At 40.4% G+C, this 23730-nt stretch overlaps 1 protein-coding gene across 1 annotated transcript in view; it reads right to left on the reverse strand.

The window, feature by feature from the left end:
* Nucleotides 1-23730, reverse strand: part of TBX15 (T-box transcription factor 15) — an 89267-nt gene that overhangs the window by 27310 nt on the left and 38227 nt on the right. The window contains exons 2-3 of the mRNA XM_005420586.2: nucleotides 9394-9607; nucleotides 1680-1781 (exon numbers count right to left, since the gene is read on the reverse strand). Of these exons, the coding sequence (XP_005420643.1) occupies nucleotides 1680-1781; nucleotides 9394-9607 (316 nt within the window). The remainder of the gene's footprint in view (nucleotides 1-1679; nucleotides 1782-9393; nucleotides 9608-23730) is intronic.

Genomic DNA, 23730 nt, shown 5'->3' on the forward strand with positions numbered 1-23730 from the left:
TGCACCCCAAGCTCTCATTTGCAGTCAGGGGAGAATGTGCTTTATTGCAACCTCCTACCTTCTAAATGAAAGCCAGATTACCCCTGAGCCACTTGTTCAGACTTGATTCCTTATTAAAACCACCTTGCAGTTATTTTCCCTGTAAAACTCTGCCACATGTGCCTTCTCAACTCCTTAACCCTCTCTGAACCAGAGTAAGAGGCTGGAAAATATAGTAAACTAAGTCCTCTCGGAAAATATTAATAAATACCCTGCAATTTATGGAAATCTGCATTGTATCTCATACCAGACTTTGGAAAACACATATGGCTTCACCCAGAATGGGCAATATCCAATAGACACCAGTAAAACAATTGCTAAAACAGAATTTCTGGTTTGAAATGTTGCAAAAAAGGAAATTCCATATAGCATTACATACAGTGGGATTAGAGGAAAAAATTATTTTTGTGTTCCTGTTCTAGCCATCCTATATATGCCATACATTTCTCTACCTCAGCTTTACCTAGACATATTTTTTCTCCTGCCCTGCAGCTCCTTCCCTCAAAGGCATTTCACAAACAGTTCTACTGACACCTCTGAGCTCTGCCCTGTGCTGCCCCTTGTTGGGTCTCTACTCAGCTCTGCTAAGATGTTCCAGTCTTTACCTACAAACAGTGACTAATTTCCTGTATTGCCACAAGAAACTGGGGAGGGGGGAAAGAAAAAAAAAAAAGAGGAGTCTTTTCCTTTCCTGTTAGTTTGCTCTATGTGGCTGCACAGGCCAAGCAGGGTAAGAAAATGAATGTATTTTCAATGTCAGTGTTGCTAGAACCACACTCTTTGAAAGAGGAAAACATCCAGCTGAGTATCAAACACTATCTTTCTGCTTCCCAGGAAAAGCATTTTTCCTGAGGAAAAAGCTCTGTACAATTTGGGAACAAAAATGTAGTATTTAGCATTTGAAGCAGGGGTTCAATTCTGAATCCTTGAAATGTGGTTCAGTCAAGACTACTTGGAGAAAAGACTTGCTCTCAGGGGTCTTTTAATAAGAATACATAAATCACATCAGTCCGGAGAGTTTTCTGGCATGCAGAGGATCATTAGTTTTCCAGAGTATTTTTTAAGATCAGAAGCCCATTAATATCAGAGAAATCTCCTCTTCCTGTCTTTAGCTCAGCAGTGGGAAGTTTCTCAGTGACTCCAAACTGTAGGTCAGGGACCAACATTCACTGAGGCTGCTGTGCTGGACAGTGAGCATTTCTGAAACAGAAATCACCCAATCCAGTTCAGGCCAGACCTGAGGGGTCTGGCTTAGTTCCAAACTGCTCCTTGCCTTTCTTGAGGAAGTAGATTTAGGTGCTGGAGGTAACTCAGCCCCTGGAGATAACCCCCATTGATAACTCCAGTTCCCTCAGACAGTCATTGCTAATTGTGTCAATCAGGAAATGCATGGCAGAGATCTCCTCAATTAAAAACTGCTACTTGAAAAGAGAAATATTTCATTCCAAAAGTGCAAGAGAATGTATTAGAACTCTGAGTTTGTGTCTAAAGATTCTGGTCAAATCAACTATGTTGGTGTAAATCAACAGGGTCTCCTCCAGCACATCTTTGCAATGGTGTTTAATGCAGGTGTCTGTCCTAGGCTGTCATTGACAGCAAAGCTGGTACAAGATTCCTTTCTCTGCCCCTGAAAAGCTTACCTGTATCTCTTGTTATCCACAGGGACAATGTCCATGGCAATATAATACTGCTGGTGGGGATCCAAGCCTGTAATTTTCACCCTCATGGCTGGAAACATTCTCCTAGGAAAATAAGAGTAGAAATAAGGAAGAAAATGGTGAATAAGGAAGTTGAAGAGGCTGCTTGTACTGTCTGGCACCAGAAGCATGCTACTTTACACAGCCCAGTCCTTGGCATGACTCCTCCGGACTTGGTATGGGTAGAAAAGACTGTGCTGGCAGTGCTTTGAATCTTCAGATTTTTCCCAACCTGTAATTAATGATCAAATACAATCAAGCACTCTATTCCCAGTTCCTAGCAGACAGCTCTGCTATGCTTCACACAAATCCTCCTCTCTAAGGCATTCCTAGGATGGGCAGTGTGCTTTTACCTTGTGTTTTTCCCACTGGCCACCCACTTGCAATTCTTCTCTCATATTCCATTAAATGCAGGATCGCTTTAGTTCTCTTTTTTTGGGATGTCACATTTCAGTAAAGAGTTTGACAGTACTGAGGTAACATTTGAAGCAAATACATCATCCTGAAAGATTCTGTGGCTCTCATGTTCATAGTTATTTAAGAAAAACATCCCTCAAATTAATCTGTTCATTAGGAATGTACTTCACATTCAACAGAACCACTGGTATTATGTCATGGCTTCCTTGAAGTCCTGGTAGTGTTTTGTGCAATATTTTTAATAGGTGTTGTCTTTTCTATGCCATATGATCCAGATCTATCTTAAGTATTTTCTCCTGATAGACAAGGTATGGAACTCTACACCAACAAGAAACAATTCCCAGTCTTTTTCTTTTTGTCTGAGCACAAGTTAAGCCCTGCTAAACACAGTCATTGTTGTGGAAGTGTTTGTAGCTAGGCAATTATTTCAGAAGAGAACAGATCAGAACAATTTTAACTTTAGAGCACCTTAGTGTTAGTGTGGCTATGACATAATTTCTCCTTCTTAAAAATTTTATGGTGGCCAGTAGACCAATTTCTATTCTACACCTCCCTCAAAGAGCGTGCTGAGGGAATTACTTATGCCATATTATATTTCCAACTCATGTGGTATTTTTACACCTTCATAAAATCTGAGGAGCTGAACTGAATGAGGTGCAGGAGGAATTGAGCAACACTGCAATCAGAGCAGAGGACTGAAAGAAATCCTGCATTGTTTCACTGACTGTTAACCCAGACCTGAGCTCTACCTGAGTGGCTTTTCAGCCTTTATCTGAGGAAAACTTTAGCTGAAGTCCTATAGGATGGTGTTACTCAATTAAATGACTTCTGCCTAGAAAATACAGAGCTTTGGCAGGAGAAACCCCAAAACTACTGCATGATTATACAAAATTATATTCTGCTTCTCTGATAAGTAGACATATCCTTGAGGGATGGAAGTATGTGGATGGAGGGAGGATATTAAAGGACAATTTAAAATCACAATGCCAAAATAGTAGGAAAGTGTACAAGAAATGTTTCTAGGAGTCATCCCTACAAACCATCGTGACACTTTCTCTTCTATTTAATGAGAAACAGTGAAATGTCAGAGAAGAAGATTTAGTTCTCCTTCCAACATTTCTGCTTCTAGAAGTATTGCTACACAACCTGGATGAGGAAGAAAACAGGAAAGCTTGTGACAATATCTCCAGGCATGTCTCTCAAGCTTTGCATGACAGGGATGTGATCATGAGGATTTATTTCATTCTTTCCCAGCAAAGCCCCATACAGCCCCATGCGGAAAAGTGTGGGAAGGAGGAGGAGGTTGATGCTCAGCCTTTGCCTTACCCACAGCTCTTTCATTTCGGGCCGCACTGAGAAGATAAGAGCTGACCTGTTAGTGCTGCATCTGCTTTGGAAAAGGGCATTTATCGTGGGGGGTGGGGAGAGCACCGCCCCACAGCTGCCACAGCACAGCTAACCCGAGTTATGAGAGACGTAAAACTGTCAGAAAAATCGTCTGCAGAAACCCTTCAAGGAGAGAGCAATTTGTGCAACTGATGGTGTGAGTTTGCTAGTAGAATGACTAGGGCGGAGGTGGGAAAGGAATAGTGGATTAGTCTTCAGTGGCTTGAGGGCATTACCTTGTTTCTTCCACAATGGCTCATTAAATCTGCCAAGCCAAATGGGTACAGGATGTGGCATTTTACAGTCCCGCTCTCTTTAATTAGAAAGAGGTGGCTTGGGAGCAGCTAAAGAGGTAGGTCATGTTTCAGAGGGTTGATAAGAAACCCAGGATTAAATCAGAGTCTCTTTGGGTCTAAGTCTGCACACTGTGTTGGGAGAATTGAATGAGCTGTGTGTCCCAAAAAGTTCTCTCCAAATCTGCAGCCCCGTGTAAAGTTGCAGTATAGCCTGTGGGGTTGTTTGCTTATGAAATGCCTTGTAAAAGATTACCACAGACCATTCAGCAGGCTTAGAGGCTAATCTCTAAAATGATCGGAGAGAGCTTGGCTGATCCCACTACTTTCTCTAAGGTTTAAGTGTACTTTTAAAGTTTTGTAAATTATTGCTGTTTTTCTTTTTCTGTGGATATAAAAGTAACTTAGGTTTCTTTGCTATAAAGATGTGGCCTGGAACTGTCACAGCAGGCCTACAGCAGCATTGCTGTGTGGAAAGAGGGAAATGGAAAAGGCCGAGGCTCACAGTGGAGACTTAGGGATGTGCTGTGTATAATCCTGGTAAAGTCCCTGTTCTCCGCATTTCCTCTTGGCTGCCTCTTGGTTGCCCAGAGGCACCAGCCTTACACAAAACAAGAGGCTCAAAGGTTTGGAAGGAATTCAGGCCATTTGGATATGGCTGGATTAATAAACAGTCAAGAATCTTTCATCTAGAAAGGTATCAGCTTCATAGTCAACAGCTAAAGACACGAGGGCTTTCTGTTTTCATAGGGAACATGTGATGACATCTGATATATTTTAGGAGGAGGTTTTATATCAGCAGCAGTTTGGGATGATCAAGTTATTTATATGTTAACTTTACCTCTCAGCAGGAAAACAGTCCTCCAAAACTTAGACTGTGAACTTACGCACAGTACTCTTGCGAGGGAAATATGACATGATATGAAATAATTTATTACAACTGCTTTAGAACCACTTAGAAGTGTTTCAAAAAGCATTTTAGGAACAACAATGTGCCTCAGTGTACTCAATTTCTGGTTTTCTCCATAATGAGATTGGAGTTTATGAACGTCAAATGTGAAGAAAACTGGTGATAGATAAATACCTCTAGAACTTAGTTAAAAAGTATTTGCCACCACAGGACTGTACTCGTATTAAGACCCATGTTTGGGAACTTTCAACAAAAAAAAAATAGTTGGGTTGTGGCAGCTAGCAGTTTATCTTTTGGTGGTGGTATTTGAAATTTTCTTTTAAAATACAGTTTAATTTTACTTTGTGAAAACTGGTCATAGGAGGAGGATCACAGATATATCCCCAAACTGGATTTTTTTCCCAATTGAATAAACCTTCAGTTTCTTACCTTTAAGTTAGGAACTTAGATAAGAGTAGATTTATATAAGGGTAACATCTATTAAATGCAAACCCTAAAGAAATAGACAGAAGAGTAATTTCCCAGGCATAAAGATAATCCAATTGAGAAATTCTGCAAAATAATCTGATTTATGTCTGCAGATTAAGTATGCACAGTGTTTGCAAAGTGTGTGAGTTTACACAGCAATCTGAAGTTATGCTTGTTATTTCATATCTCATACTTCCTTGCATTTAAGATGGATGCCAAATGTAGATTTCTTTAGAGAAACAAATGTGTAAGGAGTGAAGGAGAAGAAAGGAAGGAAAGGCAAGGCAAGGAAAGGCAGAGGAGGAATGCCCTTCTGTTTCCTTCTGCAGCATGGGATCATAGAGAGATTGTCTTTTGAGAGGAAAAGCTGAGGGCAGGGCTTGGTAGCAAATGGATTTATTGTTATGAGGGAGAGGGAGACCAACAGATCTTCTCAGTTGCTCCCAAAGGGGACATTCTTCTGGAGGCTGGAGCAAGCTTTTCTGGCCCATAGGGCCAGGAACTCTAAAAATCAGTTTGGTAGCTGTGGCCTGCCAGCCCTTGCTATGAGAAGTCCTCTCCATTGGCCTCTTCAGCATCAACAGAGCTTGATTACAAAACCTCTGCTGCTCTCTCTAACCGAGGAGCACTTTGGGACCCACCTTTCTTTCCACTGGAAAGAAAAAATAACACCTGGTAATGTAAACAGCTCTGAGTACATTCTATGAAGAACACAGACTCATGATTTCAGGAAAGCAAAGAGACTGCAGGCAAAGTACCACTTAACCTGTCAGGAGGCACAGAGAGGTCAGGAGAGGACAAGGTCGCTTCTTTCACTCACTGATGGCTTTTTCCAGTCTTATTACCAATCCTGGCCATCAGCATTTTGGTTTGAGCCATCCTGCAGCACAGATATGATAATTGTAATATGGCAGATGAGATCATTTCTGAGGTGAGGTCCCAGCTCTGTTACAGGTAAAACGTGTGTTCCCAGAACAATACCTCTTGGATGGGCTGGGATGCATGGTAGTACCCATAAAACCACCTCCATAAACAGTAGGCAGCTGTTCCCTTCCAGAGGAGGACTCCAAGCACTCCCTGTAGTGTATTCCCCCAGGAATAAGTGCACATTTTCCCCCACTTTGGGCAGCACTCCTATGCATCTGTTAACAAACAGTTACCCCTGCAGCTCAGGTGACCACGGACATTAAATAGGGACTGCAGGGATGTGGGAAAGGTTTCAAATTCCTCCACTATGATCACTGTTAGTAAAGGAGAGCAGAGAAAAAGAGTTAAAAATTATTTTGGGACTAGTTGTTGAAATCAATATGACCTGGGGCTTAAGATGAACTTATTTTATTTTGTACAGAGTTCAAGGTTGCCTTTCAAAGAAAAAGGAGATAAAGGTAACTGCAGATTTGAATGACTGCAGCTGACAGCCATTTGCATCTTTTACACAAGGAACAAAGGTGTCTTTTTATAAGCATCTGATTAAAATCTAAATAAAAATGCTTTGATGGAAAGGAAAAAGGAAGAGTTATAAGAGGACTGGAGTAGGTTTATGGAAACAGACAAAAAAAAAGACATCTATAAATACAGCATCAAGAAAAGAAAAACAACAAAGCAGAATTAGAAATGAGTGAGAGTAGGAGTCTGAAAGTCAAAAATGCAGGGCAGGATATAGCCCCATAACTATGTTTGAAATGAGAATGTAGGTTAGAAATTAGCATTACACAGCGAGAGCAGAGAGACATTGTGGGGACAGGCAGGAACCAGGCAGTTCTTTATAAGTCATAGAAAATTAAGGAGCAGCTGTAGTTATAGGCAACTGAATCTGTAATTATAATGGCTTTCAAAACAAGAAGGCCTTATGGGACTCAGGGTTTCCAAAGAGAAAGCAACAGGAGTAAAATCTTCTGTGGGGGAGGAAGTAGATGCAAATTACTCTGCGTGTCTCCAACAATTTGAATAAGTGGTAGGAAATCTTCAGGAAATAACACCAGTTTTGCTATTTATGCCAGAAATAATAAAATCTAATCTCTGGGACACACCATGTATCATGCATCCCATATGGAGAAACAGGACTGCTAGATCCAGCTCTCACCCATCACAGAGACATCTTCTCTGAGAGAAAACTCTTTAACCAGTTGAACTGTTTAACCATTTAATTTGCAAATTCTATCACACCTGTAAGGACCATCCTCAATAAACAGGTGTATTACCTAAAGAAACTGACCAGCTCTTCATTGTGGTTTGCAATGATTAACCTAGAAATGTAGTCAACAGAAAAAGAATAAAACAGCAGCACTCCAATATTGTTAACATCACTTCTGGAGAAGAACACCATCAAGTAGAAAAAACCACATCTATTTAGTATTTACATAGATTTACTGTGGGCAGTAATGTGACAGTTGGCCATCAGGACTCAAATAATTACAAGCATCTCCTTTCAAGAAGAAAGAATATTATTTAGTATTAAAATGAATATATGATTTGTGTGGGAAGTTATGGCTCTATTGTGATATATGATCTTCTGTAAGTGAAAAAATTATCCACAGTGGAGCTTGTAAGATGTCAGAAACTTTGTACAGAAATGTGTGAGCTGCCAAGATCCTCTTCATACCACGAAGTTTCAGCCATTTTTGTTCGAACTGGTGGGCAAAGGTATATTTGTGCTGCTTTTACTATCTACTCTGTGTATCATCAGAGAATTGATTATAGTTAATCTAACAGGCAATAATGTTTTATTTTAAATTTCTGAAACAGCATTGTCCAGGCACCAGGACCATAAATCCAGAAAGAAGGAAGGTGGTTCTTCCATTGCCATATTTAATGATGCTGGACATATCACTTAATCTGTTTAGGTCTCGATGTCACCACCTATGAAAAGAGGATAATAATAATTGTCTCTGTGTCTGCTTTAACATCTCCAGAGAGGAGGTGTTGCACAATAACAGGTGATATCTTTCCTGTTACTTTGCCTCTTCTGTTCGAAGCAGAAGGTCAAAACCAGCAGCCCTCTCTGTACTGATGAAAAATGCTTCCTTTGTCACTGAAATCTAAAACTGGGAGCTAAACTGGCCCTGATAATCTTTTTCAGGGATGATCTGGGTTATTCATCCAGTGTAACTTTCCTTGAATTATCTGGACTTTCTGGGGCTAGAGAGCAATAGTGCTCACTTTAAAGAATATAAAACAACAAGTCGAGCTGTTCTGGAAAAATTTGAGAGCACAGATATGAAACAACGCTGTAAACAATAGAGCACCGTGGGTTTTCCCCAAAACTTGGGTAAAATTTCCCTGCTGCATCTCTGCGGCACAGACGGGACAGCTCCCGGTCACTCCCGGTGTTTGCTCGCCTTGCCCGGCTCTGTCCGTGGTGCTGACGTTCTCCTTCTCCGCATCAATCGGAATTTAAACCTCATTAGGTGAAGGTAGGAAACGGCCTGCTCATGCAAAGGTGACTAAAAATCCTAGTTTGGGACATCTAGAAATGTACAACTACCTCTACGTTATGTTTTGGCAAACAGACTCCTAGCCATTTTTAAATGGGAGTCAGCAGTGAAGATCTTCCCCTTGGCTAACCTGTCATGGTGAAGTTTTCCTTTTTAAAAAATCTGGCTAATTAGTGGCTCTTTCTAACCTCAGCTGTCGTGGTATCACTGCAATAGCAAAGGAAAACATTAGGGTTGCACATTTTTTATACAGGAAGTCTTTAACACTGCATCTATTAAGAGCTGCAGGAAGACATTCATTTGGTGCAAAGGTGAGTTTGAATTTCACTATATTTGAGATTAAATGAATAAGCTCATGAAGTGCTATGGAAACTTGAAAGGAGACTCAAATGGCTCACCCCCAAATTTATAGTTCATCTTAAATTCAGTACAGCCAACAGTACAATGATTGTTTCCTGATTTATTTGCTCAAAGGAACAACTATCCTCAATGGTTTCCTGCAGCTGCCACTTCTCCTTTGGAGCCACTTATTCAAAGAGTCATATGAAACAACTTCACTTGTCTTAAGAAAGCTAATAGGAAACACAGCTGAGAAACTCAAAGAGCCATTTAATTTTTCATGCATGTTTATCCTTTTGGATTATCAAGAAGGAAAAATAAACGTATCTTTAAAAAACAAAAGAAATAAAAATTGGTTTGTTTCGTTATGATTTCTTTTTTAACTAGACAGAAAGCCAGAGATGTCTTACCTGCCTGCTTTCGTGATAATCATCTCTGTCCCAATGTCATGAAATCTTTTCCAGAGGTCTGCACACTGCAACTCTACCTGGATTTCTTCCATGGATGAAGGTGGAGGAGGCTGAGGGCCTGAACCACCAGATGTAAGGTCAGAGTGGGAGCCAAATGAGCAGGATGTCCTTTCTGCCAGCACCTCTGTGTCTGACCCAGTGCTCTGTTCTGAGTCTGCAAAGTAAAGAAGCCAGGTAAGACCCTTCATTTCTACCTGCTGTGAGGGATAAGAGGAGGGAAAAGAAGGAAAGTCAACACAGGAAGTGCCAAAGAATAGTACAGTGGCCTTTTATATGGCATGTGTATGTATGGGGTTCTATGATTTATAGCCTTATTTGGGGCTTTGAGTTTCCAACATGATATTTGGCCACTTTTGTAAAATTTTAGAAACAACTGAAAAAGAAGATCCTTAACATAAAATATAAATAGTAGCAAGCAATGATGGGAGTGCAAAACGTAGATGAGAAACAGAAATGAAAAAAAAATAATTCAACCTGTCATTTCAAGCTAAGATAAAGTGGGCTTACTGGAAAACTACATTTCATTTAATTGAATATTCTCCTACAGTACTATTAAAGAGTTGGTTATTTTAAAACAACACGGTTTTTTATTCCGTTTAATATCTTTGTCATCAAAAACAAAGAATATTTTTCTATTTTGCTATTTGGCAGCACTATTTTGGAAATGTGTTTTATTTGCTCCTATAAAACTTTTTTTGAACAATGATATTTCCTGGAAAGATACCCATGAATCTTTTGGTGAGGAAAATGCTCTAGGCTACTAAAGGACAAAAAAAAGGTGATGGTAAACATATGGAATATGCTACCAAGGAAACAACTGAAGTAAACTGCAGAAAAGATCCCATGACACAACCACCTGTATGGGGGAGAAGAAGAAGATATACTAAAAAAAATAAACAAACAAACAAAAAAGTGAGGTTCAGCTAGTTTAAAAGTCCAGGCTGGCATGTTGAGTCAGGTGGCCATTTCTTTGCAAAAATATTTAATGTATTTATTAGGTAGATGTGCTGTATATGTTCAGTCCTCATTTTCATACAGAGGGCTAAGATGAAATTTTGCAAATAGCAATGTTGCACACCCACACTGCATCAAAATAATTCACAATACATTCTGCAAAGCAATGTGCTTATGTTTCCAACCTTATTTTTAATAGATTTGTACTAGTATTATATAGATGATATTTAGGAAAATAATAAAATTACACTAAACACTCCATCAAATGGCTCAGGAAGAGTTCTGTGGGTTTCAAAGAACATACAGAAACAATATTTTAGAGTGTCCTCATTGCTCACACCAGTAAAAGCATCCAATGAATGAACAAGACAGCTATTTACATGTGTTCTCTGCATGTGAAGAAAGAAAGAAAGAGTTATCTCTGTCTGCAAAGGAAACCTAAGGAGACAAAAAGTAACAATCTGTGCTAAAAGTGTGATTAAATCATGGCATGTAAAATTCCTTCTATACCAAGAAAATGCCAGAAATTCTTTAACAACCCTGAGGTTGTGGAGGCTGAGTCTGAAGTTTACAGTGTTTCTGAGAGACATCTCCTGGAGCAGCCTGCACATCAGTGCAGGTCAAAAAGAGGCTACGGTTAAGAAGAAGGAGGCAGTGAAAATACCACCCATAGAACCACCATCCTCACCTCGTGCCACTTGGAAACATTTCTGGAAAATCCATTTTGCTGTGGTATGGACATAAACTGTTTGACTGATAGTTTATGAGAAACTTCCAGCCCTAAGGGTCATGAGGAAGCATTTCTCTTTTATGAGAGCCCTAGGTGATGTCACTGGACAGTGGACATTTTGTTTGAGGGGTGTTTTCAGTAAGCTTTGTCAGTTATTTAGGCAATCTACCTAATGTAGAAGTTCTGCAGGACATGAGAAGAGTTCAGTACTTATTGCTCCAAATCCATTTTGAAGAGGGAATTTTTTATGTCTCCCATGGACTTCCAAGTTAGGCTTAAGCGATAGTAGGTCCATCCCTCTAAAGGAGTAGCACAAACTTATGCATAGAGGATTGTTACCAGAATGGAGACCAGTCCTACATCCAAAACTAATATCCTACACACAAGGTGATTCAAGACAATATGGGATAATCTCCTGTGGTTTTGTGGCCACAGGACAGATGATCAACCTGACAGTACAGAGGAGCTGAAACATTTGCTCCCTGCTTCACAACCCCAGTGCCATGGGAGCAAATCTTATCTTCTTCCTCTAGCTCAAATTATTCAACCTCAAATTGTTGGAGAAGTAAGCGTGAGAAGGGGTCATTATCCTTAGGTCTCCCTAGGAATGGGTAATCAATTTTTCCTTCAACAAAATGAGAGAGGATACTTCACAAATCACAGTAAGATCTGTTTGTATACCTGCTCATGTCCTAAACCATTAACCAGAAGTCTTACATCTTCTCTGATATCACAGAATACAGAATCAATTACACTGGAAAAGACCTCTGAGATCATCAAGTCCAATCTGTGACTGAACACCACCATGTCAACCAGACCATGGCACTAAGTGCCATGTCCAGTCTTTCCTTTAACAGAGGCAGTGACTCCATCATCTCCCTGGGAAGCCCATTCCAATGTCTAATCACCTTTTCTGTGAAGAAATCCTTCCTAATGTCCAACCTAAAGATAAACTACACTGGGAGTCTGAAGGGACTGGATCTAGGGAAAAGTGGAGCCCTCCTTCTGAATTGAGGTACTAAACTGTAGGTCTGAATCTGAAGAGAAGGGTTTAGACCACATAATCTGTCCTTGTTTCAGGCACTCAGAAACTGTCCTCCGAGGCAGTATGGTAAATGGCCAACAGATGGCACTTGGCTAGGTGCTGTCCCCACTTCATTCCAGCATTTCCTGGACAGCCTTTCAAACTGGGCATGTGGCTGGAGCTTTGGGAATCCCTGGGAATTAACTGGAATAGCATGCTGCAAAAAATTAAGTATCAGGGGCTTAAGCCCCCTGTCACTGATTTATATTGATATCATCCCAAGTGACTTTACAGACTTCTGGAGGGTCCTTTAATCATGGAAGTTGAAGGAGAGCCATAACCTTGGACATAATTTCCCAAGCTGGCAAAAATCAAAAATTGCAAAAGGAGTTCACTAAGTACTGATAAGCCAGTATCTACCCAAATATGTGTTATTTCTCACACAAAGGAGAATTGGATTATTTTTTCCCCAGGGATACCACTTTGTGCCCTAAGTTATGAACTATCATTACCCCCAAGTTAGTGCACAGAACAGTAACTACCTCTCCTTCTTCTAATTTTGGAAATGGAGAGTCACTAGTGCTGCTGCTCTTAGTTCAGACTCAATAGGCATTGAGGACATGTTTTGTGTTTTCTTCAGCCTTTCCTGAGCTAAGTTGTCCTGAATGTTGTCATCCAGTTGGAGACACTTAGTCCAGACCCAGGGATTCAGGGGAGGTTAAGTGCATCTTACATAGGAAATTCAACCCTAGTGACACTTGATTTCTTCATACACCAGCTTCAGTGGGGTGCAACTTTGCTAAACTCAGAGAAATTTACATTGGTGTGAGGAGAGGGAAAGCAGGCAATAGCTCCTGAAGGCCCAATATGATATATAAAACTGTGAGCACCCAGAGATGCAGCCTGGGGCTGGTACTACATATTGTGTATGACTGAAGGACAAAAAGAAGGATTTCTGAGGAAGATAAGCTACCTGTATTTCCTTCTAGCTCCAAAGTGATGAGATAAGAGCATTTGTTTCTCCTTTAAGAGGTACCTTATACAAAAGCCCATATTCTGAACTCAAGGTTCCATCAGAGGGAAATGCAGATCCCTCATGACATAGTTTCCTTTCAGAGCTGGGAGACCTTCTCAGAATACTGCCCCAGGAATGCTGACTCTCCTGCACTATGTTAGACTGCAATCCTACTGTGTCTGGATGTGGCACTTTGGGATATGGTTCAGGAGTGATTATGGTGGTGCTAGTTTGACTGTTATAGATGATTTTGAAGGTCTCTTTCAATCCTCACAAATCTTTAATTTATGCCACTTTAGTCATAAGTTAAACAAGCCACAATTAAAGTAGTTTTGATTTTCTCTTGTTAGGTTACAGTCCTTGAGAAATAATACTTCATAACGAGCTCATCCATCACTGGCCACTAACAAAAGTGGGAGTAGATGCAACTGAGGTTCCTAAACCTACAGTATATCACTGGACTTTCTGTTGGGACTGTCTCAGGTCAAAATGTTCCTTATTGCTTTTACAGGAAGCCATGAACTTGCACTTTCTGACCTTAACTGTTTTTCTTCACAAGGTCATTCCTCTCACCTGTCTGATTGAAGCAAGGCCTTTCCTGCTGCACCATAGCTATGGAGATGGACATCTCCAAAGCTACTGCTGACTGCACAGTTAGTATCAATCTGCCTCCTTCATTTCCCCATTCTTTCAAATCTCTTCAAAAACTATCAATTTCCATTGTTGCTCATTCTTTATGCTTTTTTCTGATGTTTCCACCAATTATTTGTGCTGTTCTATGGAGTGATGTGTAGCCAGAAGAAAACACAAACATTTTGGTCTTTGTGGAGACAGACATGGTGACCACAAGGAAATGCCAATGCTTAACTCTTCCAGGCTAATAGGTTTTTCCTTACAGAGGAAATACTAAAACACTTGTTACAGGCAACTTGCTGGACAAACAGACTGACCAAATGTTTTTGGCCATGGGACCTGCACTGATCTGTCAAAGCCAGACAGGCTATTGCAAGAACTGCATTTCAAGGAGGTCTAAACTAGCTAATGGGAAAATACCATACATTTCATGGAAAAGACCCCTGGGTTCAATGTGCAAAAAAAGTCTCTAAGGCCTGAAGGCCATAACTCTCTTTCACTGTCACTGTGCAAAAAGAGTTCCCTTTTCTACTGCCCCGCTGGATGGCTTCCAACCATCCCTTCTTGCCACTGACCATGCATCCAGCTGCTTACTGCAGTTTAACAGAATTGGAGGACAGAAAATTCCTCAGCACTTTCAGCAACCTGTGAGTCCAACCAGACCAGAGGGTCACTTTCAAAGCTTCCAGACCATTTCTGAGCTTATAGAAGAAAATTTAAGTAGTAGAGGTTTTTTCTTTCTTAATCCCTTTCACATTTCTACTATCTCTGTATCACCCTGGAAATCCTCAACTTTTAATTTTTTCTGATCCACAAATCCCTGGGCTTCTTGTTGGAAGAGAGGAAAGAAAACATCATTCTGACAAGCATGGTGAGGTCAGCACCCGCACTGAGTGCCCCAAGATGATAGAGAATAACGCCAACCAGTTTCCAGCACCAGTGTCCTGGGATCAGAGCTATCCCACACAAATCAGCAAGGTGCTCCTGCCTGACGTGTTTCTATGACTCAGCTGGCCAGTATTCCTCATGTAAATTTTCTGGGTTTTCATCAATTTGGTACAAGACACAAACTGGTATGTGAGATATTAAAAGACTATTTTCTATGCATCTTCATAGATGAATCTTAAGCAGAATTTTTTGCTGCAGCTGGAGCACAGCAGGCATCCTGCTCCTCTTACTTAACCAATAAAAAAATAGAGCTCAGTTTAGTCCTTGGCCACATCATGCAGCTCATGCACTCAACAAATGTTTTACTTCAAACTATCAAAAATGTAAACTACAGGAGTGGGAACAATGACAAAAGCCTTACATATATAAAACATCACCTACTCTGAGGAGCCCAACACATTTATTGTCTTTCTCTCTCTCTCTCTCTTTTTTTTTTAAGGTTTTTTTCCTCTGTATGTGTAGATATCTAATGTAGATCCTGTCAAATTCCATTAGCATAAAGATTTCTCTTGAGTGGAATGTGGCAGCTGTTACAAGCTGTTAAGGGTTTGGTCTTTTACTGTTTATTTTTGTTTGCAGGGTTTGTGAATATTTAGTGCAACAGGTGGTCTTTCCCTCTCCCCTGCAGTTGATTTGCTGGTCATTAGGACCTGCAGACTACAAAGAAGGTACAAAATCTGGAACATGTATTGACAAAGAAAATTTGGGGAACTTTTTTTTTGGGCTTTTTTTTCCCTATGAACTCAGCTGAAATTAGCAGAGTGGACACCTTGCTTTTGCTGCTGGTTGCAAACAGATCTCATGGTTCTTTTTAGATTTATGATTTTCAAACTGGCTACTGCCACCCCACAAGATCAGCAGCCTAAGAACCATGCATAAAGCAGTGTGACATTACTGGAATTTAGAAACAAAATGTCACAGCCCCATAAAAGTGAAAGAACAGAAACTCAGTAAGTCCAAACAGTTTGTAAGAGTAGCAACTTATCTGGCCGTGGGGTGGTGGCTGCTGGTGCAACAGCTTCAGGTACACAACTGTTTTCCCTGATAATAAACACTTGGGGAGAAGCTAAACCAAAGACCTCAGTCAAAAACACACAAGAGATCTGGCTGTGGCAAAGGCAGCAGGAGCAGCAGAGATGAAGCAGTCTGGAGTTGAAGAGAGCCGTTCAAATTAGCACGGTGTATTTTGCACAGCTGATCCGGCAATTGCTCTTGCTGTAGGCAAAGGTTTCTAAACACTTGGTGATTGTAACCATATGGATATACTGCACACAACAAATAACACAAAGATAGTTCTGCAGGTGTTCTTATAGATTATCTTATCCCCCTGAACTTTTCCATTCACTCACAGGCCCTACTACATTAATCATCCTTTCCTCCAGAATTAGCCCATTATTGACTACATACAGCCAGAATTTATAACCTGTTTATTACTGATAATAGGGTCATAGAATGATTTTTTTGCTCAAAGACATCTTTTAGAGTTTATCTCATGTATCCCCCAGTAATACTTATTATTATTGCATTCGTGACTGCAAGTTGCAGCCAAGATCAGGATTTGCTGATCTGGAGACAGTACAAACCCGTCCAAACTAAGAACTTCATTATACTCATGCTGCATTGTAATTCTCAGGCAGCCAAAAGAAGCATTCAAGTAATTCATTTCTAGCCTAAGACCATGAAACCACAGCAAGGCAAAATGGCATTCATATCAGCAAGACTCAAAAAGACAAAACTGGAAGATGTTGTAGAGATGGAGAAATGTGGCATGGACAAGTGGAATTACCTGACTGTCACAAGTGGTACCAATAGAGACAAGCTGGTTCTGAAGTGAAGAATTCTTCTGGCACTTGAACCTCAAAACCTTCTTCATCCTCCTGATATATAGTGCTATAAGGTATTTTATTAAGATGACTTGAGCCAACAAAACATGCGAAACCCACTCAAAAAATGCTGCATTTACCAAAACTGGGTTTAAGGCCAGTACAGTTATCACACATCTATATCCCCATGGCAAACACAGCTAGTAGGAGAGTATAAAAGCAAACAGAAAGATACCAAAAAACCCATGGTGGCTTTGCGTCTAAGTGCAAGTCTTGCATCAATTTGACTATGCACTGCCAAGAGCTGACTGCCTCTGCCTTGTCTCTGCCATGTAAGACTGAAAAAAGAGACACAAAACTCAGCAAAGAAAAAACCACCCTGATTCAGGGGTATACTCCAGCTGCTCTGCTTCACTCCAGCAATGCAAAACAGCTGTAAACCTGGTTTAACCAGAAAGTCAAATTGGGTTTATGACTTCTCAGTATTGGCAAAGAAGTACAAAGCAGCTGGAGTTTACTAGTATACTCAGCCCTGGGGGTTTGCCCTTAATAGTTAACTTTTGCTCCAGCAAGAAGAAAGAATATAAGCCACAGTTAAACTTTAAAGTGGGTTTTTATCTCACAATCTATTGTGATTTTTCAAAGAATGCTGAGAAAAACAGAACTTGTACGCTATGCCAACATTCAGTTTAGGACCAGACATCCAAGACACCAGCCCCGGTTTTGAAATGCATCAGCTGAAGGTGGAGATGATGACTGCTGGGCTCTGAACTCATCCTTGGCAAGTACAAATTCTCATTACAGAGGCATAAGCTAGGTGATTGTTCTGAGTAGTACCACAGTGTAGGCTTTCTTTGTGAGCTTCACAGCAAATCCCATTGTATTCTTTGACTAAAACAGCCTGCAAGTCATCAATCCATGCTTTAGACTATCTATCACAACTAAAAATATCTCATCAAATAGATGTCAACCAGAAACCTGTTCTATAAACTCTCCCATCTGTAGATGGTGGTATCTTGTTTGTTTAGAAGAATTTTATAGGCATAATTTTTCCCAGCAGAGGCTTCTGGCAATTGTATTTCAGGAGAACAAAATCCTCTGAAGTAGCCAAAGTTGGACTCAGGGTTTGATATTGTATTATTGTCTTCTGGAAAGCAAGAATGGCTTGGGCCTTCAGTAGGCCAGACTAGCTTTGAGGAAAAAGCAATTTGAAATTCCAGTATAGAAGAAACTAAGAGATTCCTAAAATTCCCTGAGGAGACTCTCTGCAGCTCTCACTCAGATTGGGCTTAGGACAAGGAATCACCAGTAAAGCCTCACAAAAACACTGCTGAGTAGTGAATAATTATAAAGACCATATTTAAAATTATACAGGAATTTAAAATGAGTTTCCAGAAAAGTAAGATTCAGTTGAATCAGAAGAAAAACTAAAAGAGTATAATATTGAAGAAAGTACAGAAGAATGCAGAGAATGGCTACCCTTAAAAACATGAGAGGTACAGGAGAGAAAAGTGGGATGTTATTAAAAGAAGAGGGAGGTGAAATTGATGACAACTTTAATCTGGCCACGATCCTGAACTTTACAGACTACAAAGAATTTGTCTGGCCAATGTCCAAGAGTTTGTGTAAAATTAAAGAGTGGAAATGCACTTGAAAGTTAGAGCAAGCTAAAAAAAATAAGAGACCGGGCATTATATACATTATATGCTGTAGCCTGTAAACACAGAGTCATTATTCTTATAAATAAAACCATACAACAAATATTTAGAGAGCAATTCAAACCAAAATGTTGGCTCTAAATAACCACAAATTGTGCAGGAGTTTGAAACTAGATCCCAGCTCTGTGGCAGGCCCTTCCCTGTGGAAAGGGGCACCAACTCTGGGACAGTCTGTTTCTGGATTCTGCGGCTAGGACAACTCTCTGCCAGAGAGGAAAAGAAAAATCCTTCATAAAAAAAAGGAAAACATGACACAAGATTAAGGCTGCAGAGGGATCCATTCTCCCTGAGACCAATGTGAAATAGCTGGGAAATTTAAAATGACTCTGAAGTCCAGATGATACTAAAGTTTTTTGTAGGCATAAACACAGCTCAAACAGAAGTTGTTTAACATTTTAAATATTTGCAAGCTGATATTTGGCAGCCTACGAGCCACAGGAAAAGAGACATTATATATGTTTCCCTATACCATGGTGTTTATCATGACAGTAGTATCAGGGAGCTAGATGGTATCTTAATAACAAGAAGGATCCTATATTTCCATTAGTCCTTTTGAACTCTTGGCACTGCTTTCACACAGCAGTGAGTCCCACCATGTAACTGTGCACACAAGAAAAGAAAGAGTACTTTTTATTTGCCTTTATAGTATGACTGTCCATTTTCTTCAGCGCTGTAACAAGATATATGCCACTCTATGTATTTCCTTTCTAAATGAGACTATTTCAAAAGGAAATCATTAGGAAATTTCGATGGGAATGGTTTCACAAGAAAAATGCAGATCCATTAGGCTGAAGTTTCAAGTTTGAGTTGTTCATTTCATTCACAATGTACAATTTTCTTTTGGGAAAACAGTAATTATCAGGCTAGTCCTGTTGAACTGTTGTTTGGGTTTGTAATAGTTCAACAAATCATTAAAGTGCATTTTTTTCATCTACATGCTACATTAGCCAAGCTGTCTGTCAGACCTCCCACATCCCTTTTCTGAGCCAGACTTTGGAAGACTATCTGCCCTTGTACAATTTAGATTGCCCTCTATCTAAACTTCTTGACTCTAATCCAAATCCTTTCAGATTTCATTCATAACAAAGCTTCTCCTTGACTCTAAACACTGCAATTGCTCGCTTGCTCAATCTATCCTATTTTTATTACACACATGAGTGCACACACACACACAAAGACACATAAATATATGTATGGGATCGAGTTCCTAAAAATGTATTTGGGGTTTAAATCAGTGATCTGCCCATGGCTCACACAGCAGAAATTACAGTATTTTCAATGGTACTTTCCATTGGGAAGTTTCTTGCAATCTAATGTTCTGTTTGCTGTTTTGATCATCTCTGCAGAGTGACCAGATGTTTTCCTAAGCAATGATTCTGGGGAATTTTCACAGATGATAAACATATTCTTCCTTTTATTTCCTTCGTATACAACTGACTTGCATCCAAATCAGCCAATTTTCTGATGATGTAGCCGTACAGGTAGGATTGAGAGAACAGATTCTCCAGAAGAACCTGAGCACAGTTCTGGTTTTATTAGCTCCTAGCATTTCAAGACCAAGCTAGGAATAAAAAAAAATTGTTTTTAAAAGTGACAACATGGAGAATGGAGTTGGTATGAGTTCATGGGGGACAGACCCACAAGTGACTGAATAGGTTACAGGGCTGTATTACAACAGTATGGTGCATGGACCTGGAAAAGATGCATTAGGAACTTCAATCAAGCCTGTGCTATGAAAAGCAACTGTGTCATATAAACACAATTTAATTTGAAATCTGAAATATCACATACACATGCCAAGGCTTAAATTGAATTTCCCCTCAGAATACTTCTAAAATCCCACAGCTCCCATGTACTTCCACAGAGGAAAAGCAGCACTAAACTGGTGACTTAGCCTGAGGGTTCAGCCTCAGTGAATGCATTCTCTCCTTTCCCCTTAACATTCGTGCTCCTTAGATGTGCATTTGTGGCTTGGCTTTTTCTCTTTCCTTTTAGCAACTGTCTTCAGCTGAAGCTCCCCCGGTCACATCCTGACACACTCTGCCGACCGCAATCCCACATGTCCAAGTCCCCACATGCCATCACACACGCTGGTTCCAGGAAGCGCTCGCTGCTGGACTTTGTTCCTTCCACTGAGCCACCCTGATTTACGCCTGCTGAAGCCCTGGTCCCAAGTGTCATAACACCTCCACTGCACAGTTGTCCCACACGTGTACATCCTATTATCCAAACAACAGATGCACCAGTGTGCGTTCACACACATACTCCAACATCTGGTGATCACAAGCTCACTGCAAAAACTCCATGGGCTTCATTCATCTTTATAGAACTCACAAACACTTCATCTGTACAACTGAAGAGGTGCATAACTTTTTCACTTCGCTGGAAGAAGTATGGGTTTTTAATGTGGCATTTACAGGCACACACAGGGAAACACAACCAATCACTTGCACTTACTCTAAAAGCACTTATTTAGGCCTTCTGAAAACAGGGCATGAAGGGCTCTGACATAAACACTTCACAGGTGTTGCACACAATAACTTTACATATACACTTTTCTATTTCTTCGCCATACCTGTGTCTACGTGCCTTACCTACTGTGAGGCTCACTTTTCCACTTTCTGGTTAGAAGCTGTGCCAGAATAAAACTGATAAAAGGAAGTGGAGAATCATCTCCAGATAGCTATTAAATTAAAAACGTCCCATTGCTTAAGACTAAAACTGATGATTGCATAATTCAGCATTTCTGAATGTTGGAAATTTCCAGTCTGTTTGCCTTTGTTTCTCTCATCCACATCTAATTTAAAAGATATATTCAAGGAGAATGTTGGCAAAATCTTCTGATAGTTTGGTATTTTATGAAAAATACTTTAATTCATAATGCTCATGCCTGCCTGACTCTCAATTCAGCACACTAGAAACAATAGGATGCCCCACTGTGATGTCCTTTGGGAAGTGCATGGTCTGGAAGCACTGAAGTCACAAAAGTGTCAGGTTTGCCTGATTCCCCCACCAGTGATGTCAAAGCAGCCGTGGTGTCCTCAGAAAGCAGTTGGTTTCTGTGACCTCAGATAGCACCCTTTAGGGATGTCAAAAACAGGGCTAGTAATTTTCTGTGTATGAATACCCACACATTTTCAACCATGGAGAACTAAATTATTTCATAACCCATTCTTTTAAAACCTTTAAATGCATGTACTACACTTGGAAAATTATATGCATATTTTGAGCTTGCTGAGGGTTCTTTCCAACCATCTTTTCTCTGAAAAGTTGGTCTTTTGGTAGCAGAAAAAATGGCTTGCTGTATCTTACTGCAGATGAGAAGAAGAAATACAAAGGATGCTAATGAATTACTTCATTTAGAAAACAAGGATGAACATTTTCATGTGGAAAGAAGACCTACAAAATTCTCAAAATTTTCAATCTCCACTACAACTAAAAATGCAAATATTCCACATATGCTCGAAGTAGAAAATGAGAATTAACATCATCATTGACTTCTACTTTAGCCTTCATGATATGAGTTTAAAATAACATCAACAGATATACAGATAGCACATTGAACATGTCTCCCAAAAAGCCCTGTTCAACCTCACTCTGCCATCCAGCTTTAGAGTTTGCACACTGAGACACTCCTCTCTCACTTAGGGGTTTCTGTCAGAAGCTGTGGCACAGAGAAAACTAAAGGTGTGCTACTGCAGAAAATGCACAGAATGGAAAGTCAAAATCACTCAAGCTAAAGCCCAGAGACTGAAAGACCTCCATGGACACCAACAGACCAAGAGTTCAGTGCCCGTCAGTCCTACTAGTACTTGTTGCCATTTAGCATATTCCCTACAAAAGGTCTTAATGGAGAAGTGTGTGACTTTTCTGACATAAAGATGATTCTTCACACCCTTCCCAGATGCTGCTGCAGATTTATCTTACTGCTGACTTCAAGAAGAGCACAGAGGAAAAGCAGAGTTTAGTTTGTCATTGGGTTTTCATTGGGAATGGGGTATAATTGCACAAGCAGACAGATAGCACATTCCTTATTTGGTTTCTAAACATATTATTTCATCACTTAATTTATTATCTCCCATGCTCTTGTGCATCCTCCCATGCCCTCCTTATTGCTGAAATGCTGCCATCTGTGGCTCAAAATTCCTTTCAGCCCTTCCCATACTGCAGCATGAAGCGGTTGGAGAGAAGCACTGAGCCAGTAAGGGATCCACCAGTTCTCGTGGGGAAAAAGAGGAGAAGAAAAAGATAGTCTCAGAAGAGCATCCTTTCCTCCCCCTCTTTACACCTTCCCTTCAATCATACTTCTGTCACCTTCTTCTTGTGTGGTAAAATTTGATGTGGAAAGCAGCCCGAGCTTGTCTCTGATGCTGCTGAGTTTGACCATGTGGCTACGGGAGGAGGCAGCAATTTCCTCTCCCAGTACAGTTTGGAAGCCCCACAGAGATGCTTCAAAGTGAATCTCTGACCCACCCCTTGCAGCCTGGAGCCCAGCAGGGTCTGAGATGCAGCTGGGCTGCTCTTCAGTGAGATGCACCATGGAAAGCAGAAAGGGAGGGAAAGGACAAGGCTGAAACAGAAGTACAACAAATGTACAGGGTAAGAAAGGAGAAGGAAGAGGCTGAGGATTAGGACAGTTTATTGCATAGAATTGGCTTCTTGGCACCAAAAGTTGTAGAGAGAAGACAGTCCAGGGAGCATTACACCTTCTCACAAAACACGCCAGCAGAAGGAATGGCAGTGAGCCAGGCTAATGTCCTGGATGCCACAACATCCTTTCCCTCCTTTCCACAGCTCATGTCAGTCTGGCTTTGTACTGCTGGCTGCAGGTCACCTCATTTCCTCCTGTGTGTGTCAGCAAGGGAGGGACCTCTTAACCCATCTCAGCAGCTTTCTTGCCCACATCCATTTCGTGATGGAGGAAAACACTAATGCAATAGGGAAATGTGGGGTTTCTTCAACAAAACACTCTTTGTTACATAAAGCACCCAGAATCCTGACTGGCATTCTGTTTTTGACTCCTGAGAATCTGGTTTTTACATAAATTTTATGGCCTTTAGGGGTAAAGAAGTCAGTACTAAAATGCTTTCACACATTTGCACAGAGCAGTTGTATGCAAGTTCCACTGAGGAATAGAGATTTTAAAAAAAGAAAAGAAAACCAAATAAAGTAAAAGAAAATAGAAGTGGCTGGCTGAAATTAAATGGCTATTTCCCTGGCTGAATTTCAAGATGTCTTTGCAAAATGCCAGTTTTGCAGCCACAGTTACCTTTCTGCTGCTAAAAGAAGTCAGGATATTTACAGAAAGGTAAACTAATGAAATTTGTTGGCCTCACTTGAAAATAGGAGCAATGGGTTTCCCCCAGAAGGCAGCAAAGCAAATCTGACATTGCATTTATTACATCCCCTGCCTCTCCATGTCTTTCTCTGCA

The sequence above is a fragment of the Geospiza fortis genome, unplaced genomic scaffold, assembly GCF_000277835.1.
Source record: "Geospiza fortis unplaced genomic scaffold, GeoFor_1.0 scaffold1, whole genome shotgun sequence".
Taxonomy (NCBI): Eukaryota; Metazoa; Chordata; class Aves; order Passeriformes; family Thraupidae; genus Geospiza; species Geospiza fortis.